The sequence below is a fragment of the Trachurus japonicus genome, chromosome 14, assembly GCF_045865225.1.
Source record: "Trachurus japonicus isolate A0001 chromosome 14, Traja_1.0".
NCBI classification, from domain to species: Eukaryota; Metazoa; Chordata; class Actinopteri; order Carangiformes; family Carangidae; genus Trachurus; species Trachurus japonicus.
This window is the reverse complement of record NC_140920.1, coordinates 17,214,686-17,241,120: the sequence shown is the minus strand read 5'-3', so window position 1 is coordinate 17,241,120 and position 26,435 is coordinate 17,214,686. Positions and strand designations below refer to the sequence as shown.

Below are 26,435 nucleotides of genomic sequence, written 5' to 3'. Positions count from 1 at the left end.
TATGTTGACATACAAGTAAAGACTGAGAAACCAACTCAACACAGTTGTATATAACTACAGTATTTCTGCCAAATGAACAATATTGGTTATATATTGATTGATACTGATTATCATTTCAGCTGTTAGTCTAAACTTAGTTGTGTTTAATTAGCTGCACATTCCCACAGACAGATGTCAGCTTCATTTAGCGCTGTTCACGACAGAAGTGTGTAATTAAGCCTGAAGACTGTATTCATCAGAGTCTGTAATTTGTTCTGCGTATTAACTGTTGTTTCCTGTCATTTATTTAAAGCTGCTTTAAATGTCTCGGACCTTTCGTCTCCAAGTTGTAAAAGCACAGGCCACTGTTTTCCCAAATGATCACTACCCTTCTTAACACTTTTTATTCATTCACTATGTTCATGGTCATTGGTCACGTCATGTTGTCTGCTTTATGTTTCATCCTGTCACAAGACAAATGTGAAAATCTCAGGAGCAGCTTAAATCAACATGCTGGTGCAACAGATGAGACCTGGAATAAACAGTGGAAACAAGCTGCGTGACTTGCTCTGATTTAATGAAATTTAGATTTGATACTAGAGGTTGAATGTGGATTGCTGGAGTCAGAATGACCTTTAGTGTTAGTGAGATGACAAGACGTGTGCAACAAGTAACTTACATCCTCACATAATACATACAGAACTTCACAACAGCTGTCAACCTGTGAATAACGGTGTGCTTTGAGCCGAGAAAAAAAAAGTGCAAATGCAAAGTAACTCAACTGTGCATCTGCAACCAAGTGTGTGAAAGTCAAGGTTAGAGCTGCATACATAATAAAACACAAAACAAATGGCCCCTGCAGAGGCGAGGCCTGGGTGTGCGGACAGAGAGATAGATTAGATGATAACCCTGGAGCTGACAGCGGCAGCCCGGGCCTCCTGTCCTCTGTCATAGCCCAGATGTCAGGAGATGAAAGATTCAGTCCAGCCAGAGGGACGTGGAGTTATTTCTCCTCTTATGGTCAACAAGAGAGGGACACTCCTCAGCCGAGTTGTTGTCAGACTATAGTAGTCACATAGTATCACTTATAAGGGAAGGATGGGACAAGAGGATGGAGCCAGGTGACAAAAAGGACTGAATCAGAGGTGTCGGAACTCTTTTATACGGCCCTGAATCTCACCGAGGCAACAGTTTACTAAACAAGGAGTGAGTACTACAGGTTTTCGGCCTTTGTCTGCCATCGCCCAGATTTCTGTATTGAACCGATCGGGGTGAATCAAAGGCTCTGTCTTTCTTCCTGTGCGAGTCTGAAGGAGCAGCAGCAGCAGCAGCAGCCTTTTACAAACAGGAACATTTTCACACAAACACGATCCTTGCAAAAACTGGGTGAAGGTTACTGTAGAGCAGAGCAGACTGCAAAATCACCAAAGCTTTTGGCAGAACATTTAATTTGAAACATAGCCAATGGACGCGTCCGCAAAGTAGAATAAAATATAAACGTTCACTTTAAACTCACACTTGGTGTTTTATAGCCACGGGCTGGATGGTATCTCCATTTGAAGCATTTGCATTTCACAAGGTTAGTATGACATTCTAAGTTGATTTTTTTTTTTTTTGGGGGGGGGTTATTAAAGAAGGTATAAAAATATTTTAAAAACTGCAGTGCTAATGCTCGTTCCCTGCAGGTGGCACACGTGTTTAGCTTTTGTCGGTCCAGGTCAATGAACTGCGTGGAAGTGGAATCTTAAGAACGTTTTTAATGACGCAGACACACTGGCTAATAGTGAGCTACTGTTCAACACATACAGATACATACAAGGTGCCAAATATCTTGTATGAATTCCAATTTCCAATTCCGCTTTCCCTTTCGGCCATGTGTATTGTATTATTTGAACTAAGATGAAGTGTGATGATGATGATTTAAATTGACATGCCCGAAATAAACAAATTGATTGATTGATTGATTGATTGATTGATCTTGTATGAATGAGTTTTGCATTCTTTAAAATGTTTCTGCAGAGTGTTACTGGGGAGGCTCTTGTGCGATTCTCCCATAAAAGAACATTTATTGACTTGTTTTGAAGGAAACAGCAGAGCACTGAACTGAATCTAATTAGAAAATAAATAAAAACTGAGAAATAATAAAGCTAAATGTCAACAGGATGTAATCATTTGGTAAGGAAAACAGCAGACTGAGTGTTAGGTAGAAGCTCGGGTGTAAAGCCTGTACATGCTGTGGAACAGAGATTGGCAGCGCAGACAGAAGCGAGGGCTGCTCAGTAGGAGAGAGGATGAGGAACAGGGACTCTGTTGGTAAGTTATTATAAATAGATGACCAGGACTCTCTTTATGAGTCGCACGTTAAGATTTCTCTGTTTACCTGAGTCTAAAGCTGCTGTTCGTCCACATTCTCTGTGTTTGTGTCGGTCAGGAGCATCGGTTAAGCTCATAAAGAGTGATTAACACGGCGCTGGATGAAATACGGTGGGAGTTTATCAGTTAATGAACAGGCCCATTGAGCTCGTCCTCACTGTCACAGCTCTGCAGCTTCACTATAAGGCGCTGCCATGTTAGTTTTTCTCTCCTCAGCTGCAGAGTGGCCATATCTAATTGGCCCATCTAATTTGCTTCTCTGCAAGTATGTGTGTGCGTGCGCGTGTATCTGTGTGCGCACATGCACCATAGAAACCATCTGTTCACAGTGAGCTAGCATGAGTCACAGACCAGATCTGAGCCATGGCATCTGGGGTATGGCATCCACTCTCCTCCCTGTGCCAGCCTCTCCGTTGCTTCTCTTTCCGCTCGTTTTTCTTTCACATTCTCCGCTCCCTCTCTTTCCGCTCTGCTCATTTTGACTGAATTGAATTTACTTTTATTACTGCGGCTGCCTTCAGCTCTTCTTCTCCGCTCAGCTGTCTGCTCTCTTCTCTCTATCTCTCTCTCTAGCTATTATTTCATTAATACCTGAAGAGAAGATGGGTAGAGAGGTGATAATACTGTTTGTTTTGGCGATTGAGTTTCCATCAGGGAGTCAGCGCGGCTCAAAGGCGCAGGCTTCATCAGCTTCCTCCTGCTGGATTCTCCTTTCATCGATGCAATAGTCTGTCAATCACAGAGGAATTAACAAGACGTCCCCTATGAATCTTACATGCATGCATGCTCTCTTTTCAACGTACACACGCATACACAAACACAAGTGCAAGACCTTAGGGGATGTCAATGACTGGGCTAAAGGGAGGATTGAGCTAATAGCTAATCAATGTTATATAGAGTAACCTATAGCCCACAGATGCTAGTCAAACACACACATACTTCAGTGCATACTTAGATGTAAACAGGCGATGTGAATCAATCAAGCCCACACCAGCCAGGCTCAATGTCACCTTGTCTTTCCATTTCAAAGGTTTGGTGTTCTAACTCGACCTCTTGTGGCGTCTAGCCATGTTGATTTTATTCAGCTATCAGTGTCTTAGATTGTACAGATCTACCTCTATGAATGGTTTGTGGTGTTGAGAGCAGTGAAAATCAACAGAATGAGTTTATCTTGTGGAAATGTTCAATGTGTGTTTGTTGGAATATCCGTGAAGGAACTGGGACATTGTATCTGGAAAGAGATGCTGAATTTTTAAAATGCTTTTTTTTTCACTGCTTTGAGCAGCAGAAACCAAATTCTGTCCAATTCTTCTTAGCTGCTTGAAAAATCTTTGAGAATAAAACCAAACGTGTGTACATGTGTGTGTGTAGTTTGGGTGAAGCAGCACTTTGCCATCATTAAGATGAACCGATGCCTGTGCAAATTATGTCCCATTTTCTCAGGCCAACATCCTTTAGCTCTGCTTCTTCCGTCTCATCTTTACAGTCAAACAAGCCACATTTACACATATCATGTGGAAGCTATTGACAAGCTACAACAGCGGGGAGTCTTAACTCCAGGGATCTTCCTCTAACCCACTTTACTTGAGCCCTGCAATCCTTTTCCCTCCCCGGTGCTATATTCTTTAATGATTTCTCCTGTTGGTATCATCCGCAGCCCTAATGGAGTCCGTTTTACTTGCTGATCAATGGGGGAAAACAAGCGACTGAGCCTGGCTTTTCTTCTCCTTGTTACAGAGGGAGATACAGTACTGTGCTGCTGCTGCTGCTGCTGTTGTTCCCCGATATCCTTGATGGAGGGATGTGTGAGAACTCATCTGTCCGTCTTTCTGTTCTTTGATCTCAGTTGGAGTGCGGAGAGGGGAGACAAGGATCCCTGAGTGGACGGGGAAATCAAGTGTTGCAAACGTAATTTCTGCATTTGCATGTGCACATATGCACACATTTTCTGTCCTCATCTGACCGCAAATCACAACATCACCCCAAAATGGGTTTGTGCAGTCAGTCACGCAACAATATTTCACATGTTGCAGGAAAAAATCTTTAACAGTCATAACCAGGCCTATAAGATAAGACTTCAAAAATGTTCCCAATCTCCCACAGAAAGGTTAGACCAAAACACACAAGGTGACCTTCTGGTTTAAAACTCAACATGTTCTCACACAGAGCGGGATCTACAGTCGAGCCTGTTTTAGTCTGGAGGGTTCAAACAGAGTGGGGAGTTCAGACGCCTTGCAGCTAAAGGTCACAAGCACCACACAGAGTCAAAAGTGGAAGTTAAAGTTCCTGTGCTCCCGTCCTGCCGTTCTCACTGTGTCACACACACAGCAATGAACATCAAAGGCTCCTTAATCTTTTGCCTCTCATGTCAATCAGCCTTGACACCATCTCGGCCTCGCCGTGCTCTGAGCAGCAGCAGGAAGAGGAACACTCTGCTGCAGGCAACACTTTTAAAAATATCTACTCTTTCATGCTCTGCTGGCAGGTGCTCCTGTGCTTTGTGAGTATGTGTGTGTGAGAGAGAGGGAGAGAGAGAGTGAGTGTGTGTGTGTGTGTGTGTGTGTGTGTGTGTGTGTGTGTTTGTTTACAGGTGGATTTATTGTATAAAATGGTAAAAATGCCTATGGAGTTTTGCGCAACAGATGATAAATGACTACCGAGGCCCTGAGGACTCAAGGCAATGTGACTTCCATTGTCAAATAGATGAAGATGTTTTTATATGTATTTGAATGTGTTTTCGTCATTTGCAGTGTATTGAGCTCTCAGGGCCACCGTAGATTACTGTGTAAAATTGCACATTATACTGGAAACTGCATAAACAAAAGATTAGGTCACCTGTTATATTGTGTATGTTTATTTAGTGGATGCACATGTTACTGTCAGTAACAAGCTATATTAAGTCTGATGTACAGAGCTGAAAATGAACTAGTGATCTTTGGTCAGAGTGGAGCAGCAGACTCTTTCTTGCTTGATTCATGTTTGCATTGTAATTCATTTGGAAAAGTGCTTTAAAAATGAAGCTGTTAGCTGCCGCAGAGAGAATGGTAAATCAAATTCTGTTTTTGTCTGTTTTATTTCCAGAAAATGTGGCCGGAAAATTCAGTGTGGTGTAAATTGTTGTCACGATGTGCAATTCAGTTCAGGGAAAAAATAGTGTGTTAAGCTGCACACTAATACTGCAACAAATAATTATTCTTCATTTTGGGCGAATCTGCTGATTAGTTTCTTAATTACATGATTAGGCCTAGTTGTTTTGTCAGGAAAATGCCCATCATGGTCTCCCAAAAACTCAAGATTGTAGCTTTCTTTGTCTGATCATTATTACAGAGTGCAACGATTTTCAGTTTAATATCGAAGTAAACAAATAAATACAAATAAGAAGCTGGAGCTGGTAAATGTTTGGCATCGCTGCTTTAAAATATCTTAAATTATAAATATATTAGCAAACTAGCCTACTGATTAATTCTCTACTAACTGATTTAGCTATTGCACAACCATGCACATACACTTGCACAATTAGTTTAAGGCACTAATTAATACGGAAATGCTATTTGCAAGTTTTGCTAGGGCTACATAGCTAGAGTCAGCATTAGCATCTCCCTACATGCCAGTCTAGAGGAAAAACTGCAAATTCAAACTCACTCGCGACGAGTAAAGAGATTCCAGAAGTGGGAAAACAATCCAGATGTTAAAGCAGAAGTAAGTGGTCCGGTCGTTTTCGCTAATGCTGCGTTCCAGGCAGGCTTTTGAAATCGTAAATTACAGCTTCAAGTCACAACTTACGACTTTGTAGCGTTCCAGGCAACCCACTCGTGTTTTTCCGACCTGTTTTACCGGTGAAAGTCACTATAACGGCCACTCGTAACTTCTGACCCATGAACTCGTACCAGATCGAACTGGTACGACTTCACGGTCGGAAAAATACGAGTTTCCTTGAACGCACCATAACAGTCCTAGTCCCTACGTTGCCACATTCACGGCGTCCCTTGGCTGCACACACAGCCCTGCATGCCGTTTTCTCTCCTCATTGGATAAAAACTGTAGGATACGATAAATGTTTTCTCCTCGGCTCAGAGCAGAGCAGAGTGACTGACAGACCCGTGTTTCAGTCCAAACACTCTATGTAAGTGATTGCTGTCGGAAGATATAACTATTTAAGACTTATATTAACACAAATATATCACTTACTTCTGCTTTAACCCTAAAGATGGAGTGAATAAAGCTCTTCTAGTGTAAAGACAAAAGTGGCTGAAGCTTCCCAATCATGTCCACCCACTAAGAAACAGCCCCTTTAAAGAGATAGTTCAACATTTTGGCAAATTCGCCCATTGCCATAATCCATATAGTCGTAGCAGTAGGTTCATTACCTTTATCGGTGCATGTTGTTTTGAGATCCGCGGGGCAGAGACGCAAGCTGCTCAGCAAACACAATAGAGGTAAACGGTACAGGTCCCCTGTCCCTCATCAAACTCATAAAATACACAATCCAACAACTCCAAAACGCTCTCATAGAGAGGTTGTGACCTGCTATGAGATAATCATGTATAATTATGTAACAGCACACTGACAGTCGTGTCTGGAATGTAGTTCCGGCTGCATTTGCCTCGAAAACAACTCCGTCTCTTAATGTTAAATTGTTATTTCATAGCCTGGTGAATGTGCAGGTCACTTGTCCACGAGAGCGTTTTGGAGTTGTTGGATTGTGTATTTGATGAGTTTGATGAAGGACAGTGGACTACTTGCTGTCACCTGAGCAGCTCACATCTCTGCCCCACGGATAACAACATGCACCAACAATTACAGTAAAGGTAATGATCGACTATAGAAATTATGGCAATGGGCAAATTTGCCAGAATGTTAAACTATCCCTTTAAGGCCTTCCTTCTATTCCCTTTATAATGTTTATCACCAAACACAGAGAAAGCCCTGATGAAAAGAACAGAATAAACTCAATACCAGTGCCTTCATGAAATATGACAAGCTTCTGAAAAAAATGTCAACCTCCTCATCTATGCCTGTGGGATTCCTCTTTTCCCTGCTCCACTGTAGCTGAAAAGGAGCCTCCTCCACATTGCCACACAGTTTGTATGATTTTCAACCAGCTAGAGAGAGAAGAAGGGTGTGGAAAAAAGAATGAGCACAAGAGAGAGAGAGGGGGGGGGGGGTGTTGGGGGGTAATGAGGAAAGGAAAAGAAGTGATGACATAACAGGGGGCCTGGCGTGCGTGAGAGTGCAGGTGCATACGTCATCTGTAACTGGGAGAGGGAGAGCGAGCATCCTTTATGTAGGTCACATTAAAAACACATGCAGCAACCAGAAATTCAGCCAGCTAACCAACCAACCAACCAACCTGACAAGCAGCAGTGAAACCACCACTGTACGTTCACTCCCCTCAGCTCGCTCTGTGACTGTGGAAATGGAAATTATTCCCACAGTTGAGTCAGTAAACTGTTATCTCTGCTACTGCTGCTCTGTGAAGCTGCAGCACAGACCTCGTTACCAGCCCGCTCAGTTTCTAATTAGTCTGGGGAATTACATCATTTGCTCTGTTATTTTTACATAGGTTTAAGATTTTTTATTTTTTTTTAAAGAAAAAACTGTCATGTAGCAGCATTTCCTGACTTTATGTGTCTTGTTCTGAAGTCAACACACAGCAGCTTTTCACCATGTCACCACCCTGAATTGTCCTGGAGCAAATTAATTGGTACCAATGTCACAACGGCCTCCAGTCTTAATGCGAAAGACTTTACTAATAACATAGTGCCCCTGACCGGGCCAGTCATGTGTGACAAATTCACAAACAACTCAAAGAGCACACAGTAAATAAATGCAATAAAAGTTGTCAGATCACAGACAGTTCTATTGGCAATATATGGAAATGGCTGGAAACACACATTATATTGTGTTTTTGTGCATGTGTTATTTAAAAAGCTTCATAAAACTGCAGCTCTTAATCACGTGGAGCTTGTGTATGGAAATACAGGTAGAAGAATACATTTAAAATAGGGTGGAGCTCAGAAAGAGAAAGCAAACTACAACATAATGAAGGTGGGAGGGGGATATTTATGCAAACTATATTCATGAGGGGAACACATAGAAGAGAGCAGTTAAAAAAACAGTAATGTGATGATAATAGTATGCTCATGATGTAAGTGGGTTAGCTGGGAAATATCAGTATGTTGTCAAAAAAAAAAAAGCTTCAAAATGAAATGTTGGGTCAGAGTCAGATTTGAAAGAAGTGGACTCACGGTGAGCTGTCCTGCAGGAGGGGTCACTCTGGGTGCTGTCGGCAGAGTGGGCCGAGGAGACCGAGGACACGCTGGAGCTCCTGACGAAGCCGAACGCTGCCAGGCGGCCGGCGGGGTGGCGGCTGGAGCTGAAGCCTGGGGGGCGCAGGCCCGACTGGCTGGCTTTGGGCAGCATGGACCTGGAGGCTGCGGCCTGGGGCTGGGGCTGGGCCGCTGCTGTCGCTGGAGCAGGAGGAGGGGCTGCAGCATGTTGGGTGAAAACCTGGTCATCTGTTAGAAAAAACATAATTATATTTTGAAAACAGAACTCTAGATGGTTTGTCCTCAGTTGAACTGACAGACAGCGGAAAACAATACAACTCATTTAATCTTATCTGGTAATTAGCTGCATGTACAGTTAGTATGCTCCTTTTGTTTGAGCTGCAGCATGTGTGTGCTGAATGGATCGTGGCACAAGTACAGGGAATCATATTATATGTGTGTGTTTGAGTGACTGTGCTGTAAACTCATTAACCACCACTCACATAGCAGCAAAAATAAATCCAGGAGATTAATCATAAGTATGTTTATTTCCCTTGTGAGTCATTCATCATCATGTGTTGACTAAGCTCTCAGTGGGCACCAGGAAGTTGTCTGTGTTATGTCTGTGACTGCTGCAGCAAATATAATAACCATACACACCCAACAACCTGCTAACAGCCACCTCTGGCTTGGCCCAGGCTGGGCTGCAGGCCAGCAGCTTCTCTAATGCCAACGCTGCTATGACATGTGATGTGACACCCACGATTCAGGACAATGGTCATATATCTTTTCTATGCATATGCTATGTTTCTAGTTTGCCTGCATTTACATTACATTACATTCCCAGTAATTGGTTGTTAGTATGGGTTTTACAGTGATGACTGCAGTAACCCAAACTATGTAAAAGCTGTGGCCCTGCAGGTTTCCAGACTTAAAACCAGAAGAGAAAGCTACAATGGAAGTTGGATTAAAAGAAAAGAAGAAAGAAGAAGAAGAAAAAGAAAAGAAAGCAAATCAAAGACAGAAAGGGAGGATAAAAAAAGTAATCATAGCTCGACAGTGGCAGCTTTTGTTGGTGAGCAATGGGGAGAAATCCTCCTTCTTGGTAATCTATGATTTCCAACAGCAAAACAGATGAAATGTGCAGGCATGAACAACCAAGGCTAAACACACACACACACAGCGGGCAGTGGGCAAATCCCCAGGCCTTGGATAGAAGCCCCATTTTGGCTACCTCAGCCTGCAGTAAAGGGTCTAGATCCTGGGCAGAAGAAGAGCATTATCCCCTGCTGGCTGCAGAGATAAGGCAGGCAGTCCTCCTTTCCTCTCCATTGGCCACAGCTGTGTGTTACAGCGCGTGCAGAGTTGGTGGAGAGGGACAAAAGGGGACAAAAAGATGAAGAAAAGTCTCCGATGTGACTCCCTCCCAGCATCATCAGGGCCTCTGTTCACACTTATCACCTCTCTCTCCTCTTTCCTCAATATCTGCCTGTGCACCACGCGCTCTGTTTATTAGATCGGTGCTCGCTCCTCTTGAGTGAGAAGGTCAGGATCATTAAAGATAAATGTCCTCATCCTCCGCCCCCACTGCTCCATTCATGCCCTCTGAGAGACGAGGGAAGGGAGCCTGACTGACAAATATCCACTTAGGCCTAGATATTACGGACCAAGGCTCCGGCTAAATGAACCCACACATAATTCATAATAACCTTATAGAAAACTGGAAACAGATAAAATTCACGAGATAACTTTGAATGTCCTTTGCTCTCTCTGTATTTTCTCTCTCTTTTATTCTCTCCATTTGGAAGAGCCCTTTTGTTGTCTCTCTTGCGGCACAGATACAAAATACTCTACCTGACTCTAAAGTGGAATGTATGCAAGTGTGAATTTGGGGAATGCACTATAAATCATAAAAGCTTTTGTGTTTTTGTGTTTCTCTCTTCAGCCATATGAAAGATTTGAATAAAACCACTTCACTTTGCCCTCAGGTCAGAAACACAACCAAACTAGTTTCTCAAAAGCCCCTTGGAGAAGAAAAACTAATTCATCTGCTGGCTTTCACTGAAAGAAAGACCACCCTATAACTTAAGATGAATTATGTAAATATGGCTCCAAAAAGTCATTGGGACAGGCAGCTGGGAAAAGCAATATAATGACCGAACAGTTTTAATTACAGCCCAAGGTGAGCTTCAACAACCTGCATGGATTTCCTCCACAAAGCGTTAAATTGCATGTTATTAAATGTGATACTTGAATGCGTCGCAATCTCTGCAGCGCTGCTGGAGCGAAAGCACAGGCCACCATTGTTGTTAAGAGAGGATGACAGCCTCAACATGCAGAGGTTACAGTAGCTTCAACACAAATGTCCTGCCATGTCAGTGGACGAGCCTCATTTCCATAACAATACCCAGTTCAAAGCCTACACATTAATTATGAGAATAGTTGCAGTAATTTGACAGCAATACAATAGCTATACAGTGTAGGTACTATATTATGCAAGGTGGGAAGATTTGCTTTCACAAAAGGCTAAAAAGTTGTAGTTCACAGTGATGAAGAGAACAAAAGAACAATGAAGTGTTTTTTTGTTTGTTTTTTTAAAGGTAATGGTTCTGCTTTCTCCACACATGGATGAGAAAACAACAAAAATCAACAGGAAATCCCTCAGTTACAGTACACAGCCTTTATACACAAAGACAGATGCTGATACACACAATGCTGAGCAATGTATATGTTTATACACTGTATTTGCACTGGTATTTATCCATGCAGTGTGTGCAGGGCAGGGTACAGCAGGGATGGGAGATGATTCGGGCAGGAAGATACTGACGTTACTTAAGTGTTAATTGCTTTGCACTTCAAAGCCTGTGATTCCCAGAGGGCCGAGCAGCACCGAGACACCATACATATGTATTAATAGGGATTATGATAAGGAAGCCTGGCACATCATAACACTATGCTGATCAGTTCTGTATGTGCAGTTTTAAGATTGTGTGTGTGTGTGTGTGTGTAGGTGTGTGTGTGTGTGTGTCTGTGATTGTACAGATCCACATGCATGTCTCTCTCCGTATTTTTGGTGTGTGTCCCAGTTATCACACTCTGGGAGAGAGCAGATCAAATATGCATGGAAGTGATAAATGCCACAGGCCCTCCAGCAGAGTGAAGGGTGATGAGCAAATTTCATACTTCAATATTCCTGCGACAGTCGAGCGGTAACGTAAATCTGACTTCAGCAGTCAGAGGTGGTATCTGAATCATCTGAATTAGACATTTGCTGTGTGCAAGGAGGAAGAGGAAGAGTAAGCGAAGCTTCTATTTATTAATTTATTTATTTTGTTTTGTAGATGGCAGCCTTTTGGAGCAGAGAGAGTCCCCGCAGAGTATTTCTTAAAGCCCTCCAATCACATCAGCCAAAATTAATCTCAGAGAATGCATAATGAGCTGCCTTCATCTCAAGCCAATTTGAGGGGAGAAACAGTCCCACAACTGCTCGTTGCTGCAGAGGAGAAAAAAAAGAAGAGATATTCGCTCTCGAGTGTCTCAAATTTTTTGGTTGCTGAAATAAAATCTGACACATACTGAGGCTGAGAAGAGACTGTCTCCACCTGCATGTTATATTTACCTGTGTTGTCTTGGCTTTTCTGACTGGTCGCTGGGCTGACAGGTTGGACTGGCTGGCTGAAGACCAGCGTTGACCTCTGACCTGGACCAGGCCCTCTGCCCTTGGTTGAGCCCGTAGTCGTCCTGGCGACAGCTCCCAGGCCCAGACGCAGACCTCTGCCTGAGCGCAGGAGGCTGCCGCTCCCGCTGGCCTGAGCGGCGGTCCGAGGCTGCAGCGCGTCCTCAGCAGTACCGCCTTTAAAACCAGCAGACCTTCCCACCTGGAAATCAACATACACTGTGTTCTGCTGTAATCCTTCAAAAAAACGTGTCACATGTCATATTGTGTCATACTTTGTAAAGACTTTGTTTTCCTATTGGAATTTCCTGCTGGCATTCGCTAACACGCTCACTTACATGTGTTTGCTGATCAAAGTTTCACTGCCAAGACGTGTTTACTTTTGTGTATTATGCCTGTAATACTGTGAACACGCTGTAAAACAAGACACTTAATGCACCATGCAATCTAATAGCTGACACGAAATTATATTCTACATTTGTAAATGCAGATGCCTAGACTTAAATGCCTTTGTCATCAAACTTTCAGTATGAAGAAAACAGATGATTAGAATATGATATGACTGATAATCATACACAATAAATATCTGTAGAAAATACAAAAATGTCCTTATATTACAGTTTTGGTCGAGATATGTCAAGAGGAAACAGCCAGACCATGTAAAGATATTCTTGATATGGCTTGGAGTGTATTGCATTTACACTTCGCCTACCTACCTATACCTGCCTGTTTGTCTTGTTTTGTTTTACCTGTTTTCAGAACCCTTTTTGATTATTTGAATGAAATATAATAATAAAAAAAGATTTACAAACAAATTCCTTATATTGGTTGCATAACTGCAGCGTGTTATTGTGTGTTGTTGCACTGAAAGTGAATGCAGCAAAAGCCTGCAGGGAAGCACTGCTGATTGCCATGTCATCTCTTGAAAGCATTACTCTATGTATGGGACAAAATGTTAACATACAGTGTACATGTGAAGCTTTGAGAGTTGTCTCATCCCCGTGGGCTTTGTACTTCAGCCTGAATTAACTATTCATTTCCACATGTTGGTGCTTGATGCTGCCAAATGAAGCTATTTAATCAGAATCAATAAGGACCAATTTTAAAGCAATAACGAGCAGCACTCTGGTGAGAGTGCAAACGCAGAAGATCTGTGATCAATTATACATGGTTTATGGAGCAGCTGGATGTTATGGATACCAGCGAAGGGGATTAATATGCAGAGTCAAAATAATGAACAGAGGACGTTTGTCTTTGTATTTAATGCACATAATGCACTGTATATCATACAGTTATTCTCTGTTGCTAATTGCAACACCATCATAATTAAAATCTATCTCTGTCTTCTTTTCACTTTTAATGTGTCTGCGGATGGAAAATCCATGACTGAATGAGAACGAGCTTATTAGCAAACTATGACAGAAATCAACAGAATACAAGCTTCATTCTCCCTAAGGAAGATCTATTGAAGTTAGAACTTATTATAAATAACAAGATACTCACTTCTGCCTGCGCCCCGTAGAAGTTGTCCGCTTTGCTGCCCAGTTTGGGTGGTGCTGTATGGCTGTGTGTGTGCGCCGGGGGGACGGTGTTTGTGTGCCCGGGGGGCCTGATGCTCCGGCCCAGCACACCTGAGGGGAAGACGTTTGTCTGCATCTCCTGTCGGTACTTGTCGTAGAGCGGATTGGAGGCAACGAGCACCGGGGCTCCTCTGGTCTCTGCCTCAGGCTTGGAGGGGTCTTTACAGGCGCCTTTGAAGGAGGTCGGCGCTTGGCCATGTGAGTACGCAGAGAGCCTGGATGGTAGAGAGGACACCTGATAAGGTCCGTCGGCAGCTTGGGGCTTAAACTGAGGATTCTTTCGGACGTAGGTGATGATTTTCGGGCGAACACCTTTAGGTTTAAGTTTGGGCGACGGGGAGCTCTCTTTGGGGCTGGAGCTGTGGTTGGAGAGGGGGGAGCTCTGCTGGCTGTTTAGAGGCGCTTTGGGGATTCCACTTGTGCTTATATTAGTTTTGACTGGTGCTCTCAAGCAACTGTTGCCATAGCCCTGAGCTGACGTTGTGACGGCAGGGTTGCATCCCGACGGGATGTGTTTAACCACTCCGGAGACATTCCTGGAGACGAGGTACATGGAGGGTTGCCTGCGTGGTGAGCTCTGGGGTGTCCTGAGAGGGGAGTGTGGAGGGGTAGATGACCTGGAATCAACCCCGGTCCTGTTGGGGCTGGAGCAGTTCCTTCTGTATGTGAGCTGAGTCTGGGGTCTCCTCTCTAAGGGGGGAGGGACGGAGGGACTGGAGCTGGGCTGTTGGGCTGAAGCTGGCTGCGTTTCCACAGATGGAGCCTCCCTCTGGGCTGCCTGGTTGGGCTGTCTGGGCTGGGAGACCCCATATGTGTACAGGTGGGAGAAATCTGATGGTTCACGCAAGGATGTTTTTGTAAACTTTTTGTTGGAGCCGTTACTGTATGGATCTGGAGAGCGGTTTGGGGAAGCCGGTTGCCCCATCTCTGCTTGATGAGCGCTGGGCTCCGTTAAGCACCTCGTCCTTCCCACCTCCGTCTGACAGAGGGGTCTGACGAGCTGTTGCCGCCTCGGTGGCAGAACCCGCTCCTCAAATCCAGCCTTCCTCCTTTGGCCAAACCCGACATCAGCGGACAATCCGTTTCTATGATGGCTTCCATCCCTCTGTCTCTGATCCTGGCTGCAGAACTGAGGATGCTCATGTTTCTCCTGAGGATGTGACGATGCAGAGTTCTGGTTGGCATCTACAGAGATCGCCCTTCTCCTGGTCTGGGCTGAGGTAGTGTTGTTAACATTTGGATAAGGATTGGTCTTGGAGCTGGACAGATGGATTGAAGACTGCGCTTCTCCGCCGCCGTCCAGAGCACTCGACAAGCTCCCGCTGAGGGAAACAGCTGACAAACTGGAGACAAACACATTTGTCTCCGACTTGGACTCCTTCAGACCTCCCTTCCGCCTCTCCCTGCCTGACCTGGTGTCCCTCTTCTCTATTGAGCCTGTCACACATGTGTCAAGCTCCTCAGTGCTACGACAGGCGATCCTGTTCTGCACCTCTTTGCGTCTGCTGTCCACTTTGTTGCTGTCGTTGTCGTTTCTCCTCATGCCGATTGAAGCAGAGCTGGCAGTCGAGCTGGAGGATATGGACATGGCTCCCTCGTCCTTTCCATCCCTCATGCTCCCTCCATCGTCGTCCTCCTCCTCATTCTCCTCCTCCTGATCCCTGTCTCCTAAGAACGCATGTATCTCCTGACACTCCAGAAACTCCCTGAGCTCAGGCTCCATGCACTGCTGCTCCGATCCCCAGATCACTAACCTATCAGGTGAGTCGGTCTGAGAGACCAAAGGAGGAACGGGACTTGTGCCGTACCCTGGGCCCTCTATCAGTCCTCTTCCTTCCTGAGCACCAATTGACGATAACCGATTGGCATTATCATCCCCACTCCGCGGGAACTGGATCTGGGTTTTGTTTCCAATCCTTTCCCCTCGGTCAACATTAACCCTCGGCCCCTGGAAACTGGTCGGGATGCTCATGTTGGACCGATCGGAGTTAGAAGTATCTCTTTCCTCCCTGTCTCTCCTCTTGAGGGTCTGTGTGACGATGGCCCTTCAGTTGAGTATTCCAGGGACGAAATGTCATCTCACGAAATCTTTTTCACTTGCATTAACAAAGCTGTGTGTAATAGCTTTTCAGGGATGCGGTCTGATCTGAAATAACAACAAAGAAACGCGTTAGAAAGAGCAACAAATATGCATGAAATACCATCACCTCTGCTCACCCTCCATTCAACCCCTTAAGCTGTTTACGTAATGCAGAGTCTGGTGGCAGCAGCAATTCCCTGAAATCGGCTGTGCATAATTTACATAGCTTTGTTTGGCTCATGTCAAGAGATGGTCATTTGAAACAAAACAGAAGTGGCAGCTCATGAGACAAAAAGACACGTGAGGGATGACAGAGAGTGACAGGCTTGGATCCAGCTTGTTTCTATAATAGATGCATTCTCTCTTTTCATTCTTTGACAAGCAGCTGCTGAATAAAAACATGCGTGACATATAAGAGGATAGGTAGATAAATATACACTCACTAAGGAGTGATACTGTCCATACAGTAAACAGCCAGAACAGTGAAACATTAATAATAGAAATGCTATTATCAAATGATGATGCATGTGTACTGTAGGGCAGAAGAAAAGATAAGTGAAGACAGAAGAGGGGGATCGCTCAGAGAACAGACTGTTTGTATGTAAGCGAAGGAATCGCCGTGGGAATGACTGATGAAGACAGGGGAGAGAGGAAGAAGAAAGTGAAGGGTGTTAAGTGTTTTGTAATGAGCTTTTTTCCTCAAGAGACACTGAAAATAGGATGTAGGATGGGGAGAGGGCGAAAAACATCTGCAATGTGAAAGAATGTTCCAGCCATTTTGGTTTTACAGAAAATACAACATGAACACACTGCGTCTTTAAAAGGCTCAAATGCAAACAGGTCTTTTACATGAAAAGCATCAAAATGAAGTGTGACTGTTGTTTTAGAGGAGGAGGAGAAGGAAAACCAGCTCAGTGGGGATAAATCCATACTGTATGTCTGATCGCTACGGGAGAGATAACACTACAGTACAACAGGCCATATGGCTGATTAAGCCAATGGCCCCCAAACGTGCACGACAGCATGCACTGCTTCATTTAGCCAGCAACATGTAGGACTGTACAGCAGGATGTACAGAAAACTGAGATTAAAATAGCTGCGTCACTCTGGGTAAACGATACTACTTCAAAGTGAGCAGCTGTATGTGGCGCTGCTGAAACATGTACAGACCACAGACGGCCAGATGGCAGGGAGGACGAAGATCTGAGAGGTTTTGTCACCGTGTCAGGGCAGGATGGTTTAATCACAGCCGTATAAAACAAAATATCCGATCAGGTGTCTCTTTATATTCCATGCATAACTATGCAAGAGCTCTGATGAAACTGATTTCAAACCAAATAGTACTGATGGACTCATTTTCATTTGCCCAGTAAGGAGAGTATATTTAGTTTCCTTGTTGGTAAAACACAGCTCATTTTCTTTATAGAGAAAGAACTATTTTTTCAGCTTCTCAGGTAAATATGGTGTTTATCTGTATAGGCAGTGGGCATTTAGACTGAGATGGTCATTACGTTGTCAAATATGTGTCTTGGAAGCATCACACTGAATATCTGATTAGTTTCCACAGTTCAAATAGCACTCCCACCCTCTAATTATATGTGCAGCGGGGGAGTCGGCTCTCATTAGCAGGTGCCTGCTCCATGTGTCCCTCTGGCAGTGATGAGTGAACTCAGAGAAGAACTAAGACACATCTGATGCTGCTGTAGAGCTACGTTTTGTCCAAATGCACTGAGAGGGGAAACATTCATGTGGCTGGTAATCCTGAAGGTCATCCTAAAATAATTTGCAGATATTATCATAGTTTCCTAAAGTGTCTGTTACAAGAACACACACACACTTTTGAGAAGAAAAAAAAAGCCATAATCTTATTCGAGCATTGCAATTATGAAAGCCAAATATCAAAAAAAGATATTCAGATACTGGTTTAATGAGATTTTTTTTCCTACAGGGGTAAAATTTGTTTGGGAGAGAAATCCATTGTGGTAGACAAACAGGCAAACATCAGGAAGGATAATCCACACACTGCCTCCTGCTGTTGTTGTGTGCACTGCTAATATTTACCATTAACTGGCGCACACAATCAAATAATTAGCTAATTAGAAGACTCGCAGACACATTTCAAAGAGGAGGAGAAGGAGATTGATGGGAGGCGGACGGAGAGAGACAGAGAGCGTGCATGAGAGAGTGAGAGAATTCTCCGAGAGGACATGGTGGCAGATCGATTACGGCACTGATGTAGCGCCGGAGCTTTTGCTGATGGCAGCAGTCTTGGTCTCAGTGGCTGAACCAGAATAAGCTGCGCACACACTCACAGAGAAACAGACAAAACCAACCTGGTAAAATCCTTCACACAATAAGACACAATAAAAGTGAAGAAAAAAAAACTGTAAAAAGACTTGCGATAATAAAAAAGCATTGAAATTAGGTCCATCCTGCTGTTGCACTGCTTTATGATGGTGCATTGCTACTCAGATGTATAATGTCAAAATTAAAGAGGTTAGAATGGGAGAGAGGAGTTGATGTAACCTTTGACTAGAATATGAATTATGCAGTTATAGGTGTAAAAAAAAAATGTGGGGAAAATATCTTTGATCATCAAGGCCCTGACGTACAAAGGGATCATGGTTTGTGGATGCAATGTCATCAATGGGGCTTCAAGCAAAAACAGTGGTTCATTTCCATGATTTCTGTGTTTCTTTCTGTCGGAGCTGTAGCAGGACCACCGCTCAACCTGGATCACTCTCTGTTAAGGTGCTGGAAACATAAGAGTCCAAAAGGAAAGAAAGGATTTCCGCACACTGTTGGAGCTAAAAATGTTTAATAGTGGGACTATTTTTTGAATTGCATTGAGAGGATAGACCACAGAGGACAAGAGCAATATTAGTAAAAACCTGGGACAAAAATTGAATGGGCCTGCTTCTGTTGTCATGGCAATCACACATCCCTTGGAAAGGAGGAATATACGTCTCGACCTCTCCATCTTCCATCAGGGAAAAAGGTCAGCGATGGAGAGAGACAGCATGGTTGTGAAGGTCAGCTATGCTTTTACACTCGCAGCTCATGCATGCATTCTGCTGTGCATCGCTTTCATGTGTGAACTCACACTCAGCCATGAGTAAAGATAAATGTAACCACTACTACACTATAGTGCACACAAAATACACACAGTGCACTAGAATAGCTAAGTAAAAGCCCAGTTTTTTTTCCCACCAGCTCCACACTACTCTCCCAAGAGCAATCACATCCCTGCAAGTGGGCAGATAGACACCACACATGAACAGATGAAAGCATGGGGCAGGACAAGATCTCAGCAGTGATCAAATTCAGTCAAGGACCTGGATTTGTGGTTTTCACTGGGCTGCTAACCTATCAACCGCTGCATTTAACCACCAGAAGCTCTTCTCAGAAGGTGGGAAATGATGAGCTAAGAACATGACATGAGGAAGGACTCACTGAAGGGGGAAAAAAATCTTAAGTGTAGTAAAACTGAAAAAGCAACAGGCCTTCTTCACTCTCCCCCTTTTTCTTCTCTTGATGTGAGCAGGAGTCAGTCTGTGTGGGTGAAAGACTGAGACACACATGAGGTGGGAGAGATGAAACATGATGCAGATGGATGCAGAAAGCGAGAGAGAAGGAAAGAGTGGATGCAGGACGACTGACGCTCTCTAATCAAGCCGAAGGAAGGGAAAACACCATGTGGACCTCTGAAGTGTCTTACTGATATGAGCCTAAGAGAATAGAAAGAAGTAATTATTGAAAATCCTTTTCCATATATAATGCTAATGTGGGCTAAATTGCTCGCACAGGGGAAACTGGGAACATATATTTCCATAAGAGTTATCCATGTTTCTCTCATAGGAACCGTATGGAAATTAGTAGGGGAGGAGATGGGGTCAAATACATGGTGGGGGGGGGGGGGGGGAGTATTTTCTAAGTTTAAGTTCATAATATTTATGATGCTGGCAAAAGGTCTTGCTTTTAAGAAAATTAAATATATAATATGAAGATTCCCCTCCACTCCCAGCCTCAATAAATTTGATACGGTCCCTTAGGTATTAACGATGGAGCAGCAGAATATGAGAGGGGGTCATCGTTGTCGAGATGGGGTGTGGGAAGGCTGTGAATCTTATTTCCAGTCAGTGGATCAAATTCTGTGCTCCGCAGAATTTTTTCTAAGAGAAAGACTATTTCTAATTCAAAAGAGAGATAATGTTCGTTTATCTTATACGTTTTCAGAGCAGTGTTGGTTTGTGTGTGTGTTTTTTTTTAGAAAGACATGCTCAACTGTGACAGCAGAGAGACACTCATCTGCACAGACACGGACATTAACACATGCACACACACCTTCCCTCGGCGTCTTTGTTGTCGATCCAGCAGCACATGTGGCTATAACAGAAGCTATTTGTCTCTGGCACTTTGGCTTTACTCCTCTCCTCCCCCACTGGAGAGCAGACAGGTTTTATAGCATGTAGTCCCAGGGGAACCCCAACGACACACATTCACACACATACACACACACACACACCTCCATATATACATACATACTTCTGCACAGATGTGAATTCCAGCACATTGAGGTGGAGTGAAATGGACAGAGCGACAACATGCGTGTAACCATAATTGATGACTCCTGAGTGTTACCACCCACCAAAATTAGATTTAGTGCAGAATTTACATTAAAAAGAGGCGAAGCAGTTATCCTTTAAGATGAAAATCCATTCCTCTAATACACTACATACTCTGTCTTTGCATGTAATTAATCTCTTATGACACCATCCTTGCATGTCCTTGTACTTTCCCAAGGCTAGATTTTGGTGGAAATGTGCATGTGTGTGTGTGGGTTGGTGTTTCACTGTGAACCTGCGAACATCTACCCTCTACAGTCATATTATTTAATACACAAAACCTGCAAATGCTGGGCACACAAAAACAATCTTCATCTTGTCCATTTTGGGAAAAAAACCTCTCTTGTTACTTTTTTTTCTGTTCGCATTCAGCGATCCAGCAGGATAAAGCTTAGTGGGAAAGTCTATTCACAAGTAAGCTAAGCTTTTAGTCATCCATCCCTTCTCCTCCCATCCCATGTCAGCAACACAACACAGACAGAAATAGCAGTGAAATAAGCTAAACGCTCCATTTTCACAGAGGACACAATAGACACCCTGTAGACAGAATTTCACAAGTGATGATTCACTACGTCTTTGTGTTGTGTGGAAACCAAGCAGCAGCTCACTATGCACAGTGAGGAGGTTGCCACCACACAGAGAAGTGCAGAAGAAAAAGGGGGGAAAATATCCAGAAATAGCATCCTCCAGTTACTTGGTTGTTGTTTTACACTGGTTTCCTGTGTAGATGCGCATCACAACACAACAACAACAAACCAGCTCCTTATTAACAATCTTTGCCTCTTTTTGCAACCCAAATTGCTCACAATTGCCCCTTCAGTGATTTTCCCCATCTCCTTTCCATGCCTGACTCTTTCTCTTTCTCTTCTCCCTTCCTCCATTTCTCCTATCACCTTAATAATATGGAGTTAATGAGGGCCGGGTGAGGTGATCAATCCCATTTTCATCCATATAGACGACACCAGCAGACTACATCTGCCCAAATAATCTCCTCTTCTCTCCCCCCTTCTTCTGCCTCTCTCTCTACCCCTCCACTCCCACACACACACAGTCAGATGCCTCTTTGTACCCCAGGGGGTGTCACTCTATATCGCAGGGGAAACTGTAACAGGATTTCTGCAGGATGTTGGGTCAGAGTGGGCGGTCATAGCTAACTGAATGAGGAGAATGAGAAAATCAGATAATCTGCAATAAAAGCTGATTTATTTCCTTATTGCACGCAGACAAGGCAGTGGCTGTGATGAAATTTTTGAAAAAAAAAAAAAAATCGCAATATGTCCATAACAGGATTTATTAGTCGAAGCAAAATGAAAAATGGCCAAACACATGCGCACATCTTCCCTCGACACATGTCCACACACATGGTTTGTTTCTTTGTTATCCAACACAAATTAAAATGAGGAAATGGGTGGTCGCCAAAAAACAAAAAAGCGAAACACAATCACGACAAGTGCTACTCTCCAAATTTAATGTGAGCTGTAACCGTGCACTTACACACACATGTGCATGCAAAGTTACATGCTGAGAAACATGAGTACCACCTACACACACTCAGGCAGCGACTTTCACTGCAGCGGGAGCACAGACAAAGACACAGCTTCTCGAAAAGGGGGAAATGTGGCTTAAAAAATACAGCTCTGTTCATTTACCATCTCCTTTATTGTTTTTTCTCTCCCTTTTTGTCTCCGAGTCTCCACTAAATCAGACATGGTCCTGCTCCACTGTCTGGTTTCTGCTGTAGTGTGCAGTCTGTGAAGATGGATTGTGGTAGAGATGGATAAAGGGAGGACAAATGTGCAGGAAATGAAAAGAGAAATGAGACGATAATGAGATAAGTTGAAAACAAAAAAACAAAGAGGAACTGGTAGAGAGATTAACATGATGGGAAATAAACTGAGTGCTACAGTCTGGAGGAGAGAGACAGCAGAAAAGGAGAAGACGTGAGACTTGTGTTCATTGGTTGAATGTGCCCTGCAGCTGAAACACAGACTAACAGGGATCCAGACAGGGGTGGCATGGAGGAGAGGAGAGAGAGAGAGAGAGGGTGTCTGTCCATGCTGGTTGCTGGTAGCACCGCATTGTTATTAGCAAAGCCCCTCCGCCCACTACCCTCACTCGTGTCGCAGAGAAAAATGTTAACTCTTGCATGTCTGGTGGGAGAAACTGCTTGAGGGGGACAAAGAGGTGAGGAAAGAGCAGTGTTCATCTCAGATGCAAAGCTGTTGCAGACAAAGAAAGAAATGATAGTGGAATCCTCTGTGGGACGGTAAAGGAAGTTACCCACATGCTCTCTCACACACACACACACATACACACAAACACACACATGCAGAGTCAGACATAAAGCAAGGTAAAGTGGGAGACAGAACCAGACAAAAGGAGGCAGAGTGCAACTTAGACCATGCTGAGTCACTTTTGTTTATTTCAGGAAAATATGATAATAGAAGCAAATGATGCTGCAGAGAGGGGAGAGGGGGCGGTGGAAAGGAACAGTGATGTGGAGGGGGGGGGGGTCTGGTTTGTATTGAAATGTGCGAGTGTGTGTATGAATGTGTAATGTGCAAGTGGCAAACCCCAGGGGTGTGGGGGAGGGAGAACTGGCAAAGGATCAGTGAGAGGTGAGCAAAGAATAGCGTGAGCCGGGGGTCTTGGGGTGGTGATGATGTGCAAAAAAAAAAGAGGGTAAGAGGGGACAGGATGGGGCAGAGTGCTCAGCTCAGAGTTTATTTCTGGGAACGTGAATAAGCCTCAAAAAGAATATACGTAGCTATACAGTGAGGAGATGTATCATAAAAAATGAATGATGTCGACTCATTTAATGTTTCTGTGGCTTTTTACGGTCAAGTTAACTACAACTCTTACAGCTAAAGAAAAACTAAACAAAAAACACAGCTGCTCACACTGACCTGCTTTAAGCTCATTCATAGCGTTGCATCCATTTGCTTAATAATAAGATGGAGCTTGCTGACTAATATCACTAAAATAACCTTGTCAACAAAAATATCTGCACCCTGTCTCTGAAACTGACTGCACAAATTCAGCAAATGGATGCACACACATACACACAAGTGGGTGACAAAGGATTTTTGTGTGTGTGCCGACCTGTGTGTGTGTGTGTGTGTGTGTGTGTGTGTTGCTGGTGGAGGCGTGCCTTTCCGTTCACCCTCTGATGTCCTGCCTGTGACTGCAGGGGAGGAGCTACCACAACAAGCTCATTGCCACCTTCCAGGCAGACAAAGACAGTGTGAATTTGAGAGTGTGTGTTTCGCCTGTGTTGACACTTCATTCACGCCGAATCTACACACACACACACACACACACGTACATACACACAGAACCAACACAAAAAGCCTCCACATCCTCGTATCGAGCAGACTGGAGCCTCCTAATTGCTTAATTATGAGCAATCACAACAGTTATTATCGAAGAGCTATTATCCAAATAACTGCGACCTCTTTCTCCTTCTTTATTTAACTGTGTTTATTTACATTTATCCCTTTTCAACGTTCATACATATTAATATTCTGTAAAATAAAAAAATCAGTTAAGATGAAAAACCATGGGAATAAAACACATAGTTAAGAGGCATACTGACATACTTTTCCTCCATCCCTCCTCCTTCTTCTCCTCTGTTCTGTCCTATAAAATGACCTTGAAGGTCGCACCGGTGCGCTATCCACTTACAGGCTGTGTGACAAAGTGTCTTACCTGCAGAAACACACACATGCACCTGAGCCAGAGCACTTGAAAACAACACACACACACATTCACACACATGCATGCACTGCTGAGAGTGGCTTTCCTGGCAGAGATCTGCTGAATTGATCGGTGTTCAGACATTGCAGAGGTCAGATGTAATGAATCAATCACACATGCATCAGCATCTAGAATAGCAGCTACAGCAGCAGCTACAGCAGACAGCGTAGAGTTACAAGGCCACAGGCGCTGCTGCCCTGCTTTGATGCAGTGTCAACCTCCACATTCACATGACTGGGGGGGGATTGACAAGATTTAGCAAAATGGACTGGAATATCCATAAATGTGGGAAGTCTCTGATACCAGGATCAATATTGGCAGCAGGCAATCCCAGTAAAACCACACTTCCCAAATATGTAATATGCACAAGCTCTCAATAGAATCCAGTTGAGTACATGTGTTTGGGCCGTGCAACCAAAATGCTAAAGCGACTAAACTCTGGCAGAGTTGCAAAACTCGACATAACAATTGAGTCTGTAAATAAAAGAACCAGTTCACTCTAACAAAGACAGGAAAACTGAGCCAACCGCAGCCTCAAGGACGACTTGATCATTGGATACCAATCAATCAGGACACGAGACAGCTGAATGTGAAAGACGTGCCCTCAGAGGGCTCACCTTTATTTGATCCATGTTTTCCTTGTCATTCTTCACCTCACTCTGCTCTAAGGAGCCTAAAGGTGACGGTGAGGACATGAGAGATGGAGCAGAAGAAGCTTAGGCAAGGAAAAGTATCACTAACATGTGCTTAAACAGTAGACAGGAGATAGTGAAGAAGTGAGGTCTTTCATACAGTAAGTGCAGCTGCAAGAAATTCTCCTTCACGAAGAGAGGAAACTAAACTGAAGCATCCTACAGAAATAAACCACAGCCATGTGGTTAAGAGTGAAAGTGATCACAGGATGTTTTTATTTCAACTTCACATCCCTCCTGGACTTTCATACCACTGTCATTAAAAACATTTTGATGCGAAAGAGGATTACTGCACTCATAATCTGACAAGATACTGCACAAAAATAGAGCAACCGAAACAGGGGGAGTAGGAAGAAATGAAGTCTAAATAAATAAATAAATAGTCTTACAAAATGAATATCAATACGGATTCATTTTAACTCCTGACCTCTCAGGACAGTGGATCATAGCTGGAGTCGGGTCCTCAGCCTACACAATCCATACCTGATCATCAGCCTTACCACAGAGACCTGACCCGCACCATCCATCACACCAACCTGCTCTTCCCTGTCTGACCTCACTCTCTCCCTCTACTCCACTGCTCCACTTACACACACGTCTGCACGGGTCAACTTCCACATTGCACTGTTTTTTTTCCTCCCGCAGAGAGCAGCTGAGAGATTTCAAACATTCCCTCACAAAGTGCTGCTGCGCCGCATCGACCTGCGAAAACAACGCGCAGCCGGATCCCAGTGAAAAACGCTGAGCTGAACCGAGTCAGAGGCAAAAACCCAGATTCTACAGGCGACGGTTTTATATGAAACCCGATGCATCGTTACAAAAGATTTAACAATAAAAAATAAACAGAAAATAAAAACACCCGCACTGTGTTTTCACCTGCTCGACTCACCTGCAGCTTTCTCTGGTGTGGATTCATTGGAGAATGTCGGTCAGATGCAGGAGTTGCAAAACAAAACACAAGCGTGTCTTTGCACTTCCTCCCCTCTCCCTCTCTCTCTGTTTCTCTTTCTCTGAGTGGCAGAAACAGCGCAAGGAAAGAGAGAGAGAGATGCTGCGGACAGGAGGAGGTGGTGGAGGAGGAGGAGGAGGAGGAGGAGCGGTGCTGATGCTGCAGCCGACACCTCTCAGGGCATCCTCCTTCTCATGCTCATGCTGAGGCGCCGGATCCTTTTCCTCTTTCAACACGTTTGCGCTCTCTGCTGGATCATGAGAGAAGTGTGGATGATGAAAAGTCTGTCCACGCAATACAATGACTGGATTACACCATAAATTTACATTTGTTTTTACAATGTTTTATTAATGTACACTGTCTCTTTAAAAAACAACAACTAATAATTAAATAATAAAATAAAGAGCTACTAGACGGATTTTTTTGAAAAGGCTGATTTTATTTACAGGAGTTATT

General features: G+C 43.8%; 1 protein-coding gene across 3 annotated transcripts in view; it reads right to left on the bottom strand.

Moving 5' to 3' along the window:
- mtus2a (microtubule associated tumor suppressor candidate 2a) overlaps positions 1–26,228 on the bottom strand; it is a 39,458-nt gene extending 13,230 nt beyond the window's left edge. The window contains exons 1-4 of one of the 3 annotated variants that reach the window (XM_085798148.1): positions 25,920–26,228; positions 13,801–16,023; positions 12,241–12,499; positions 8,601–8,870 (exon numbers count right to left, since the gene is read on the bottom strand). In XM_085798148.1, coding sequence (XP_085654274.1) covers positions 8,601–8,870; positions 12,241–12,499; positions 13,801–15,849 — 2,578 coding nt within the window. In that variant the 5' untranslated portion in view covers positions 15,850–16,023; positions 25,920–26,228. Of the gene's footprint in view, positions 1–8,596; positions 8,871–12,240; positions 12,500–13,800; positions 16,024–25,919 lie in introns of all 3 variants that reach the window. The other 2 variants (XM_085798149.1, XM_085798150.1) reach the window with 2 other exon arrangements.
- Between the last annotated feature and the right edge of the window lie 207 nt (positions 26,229–26,435).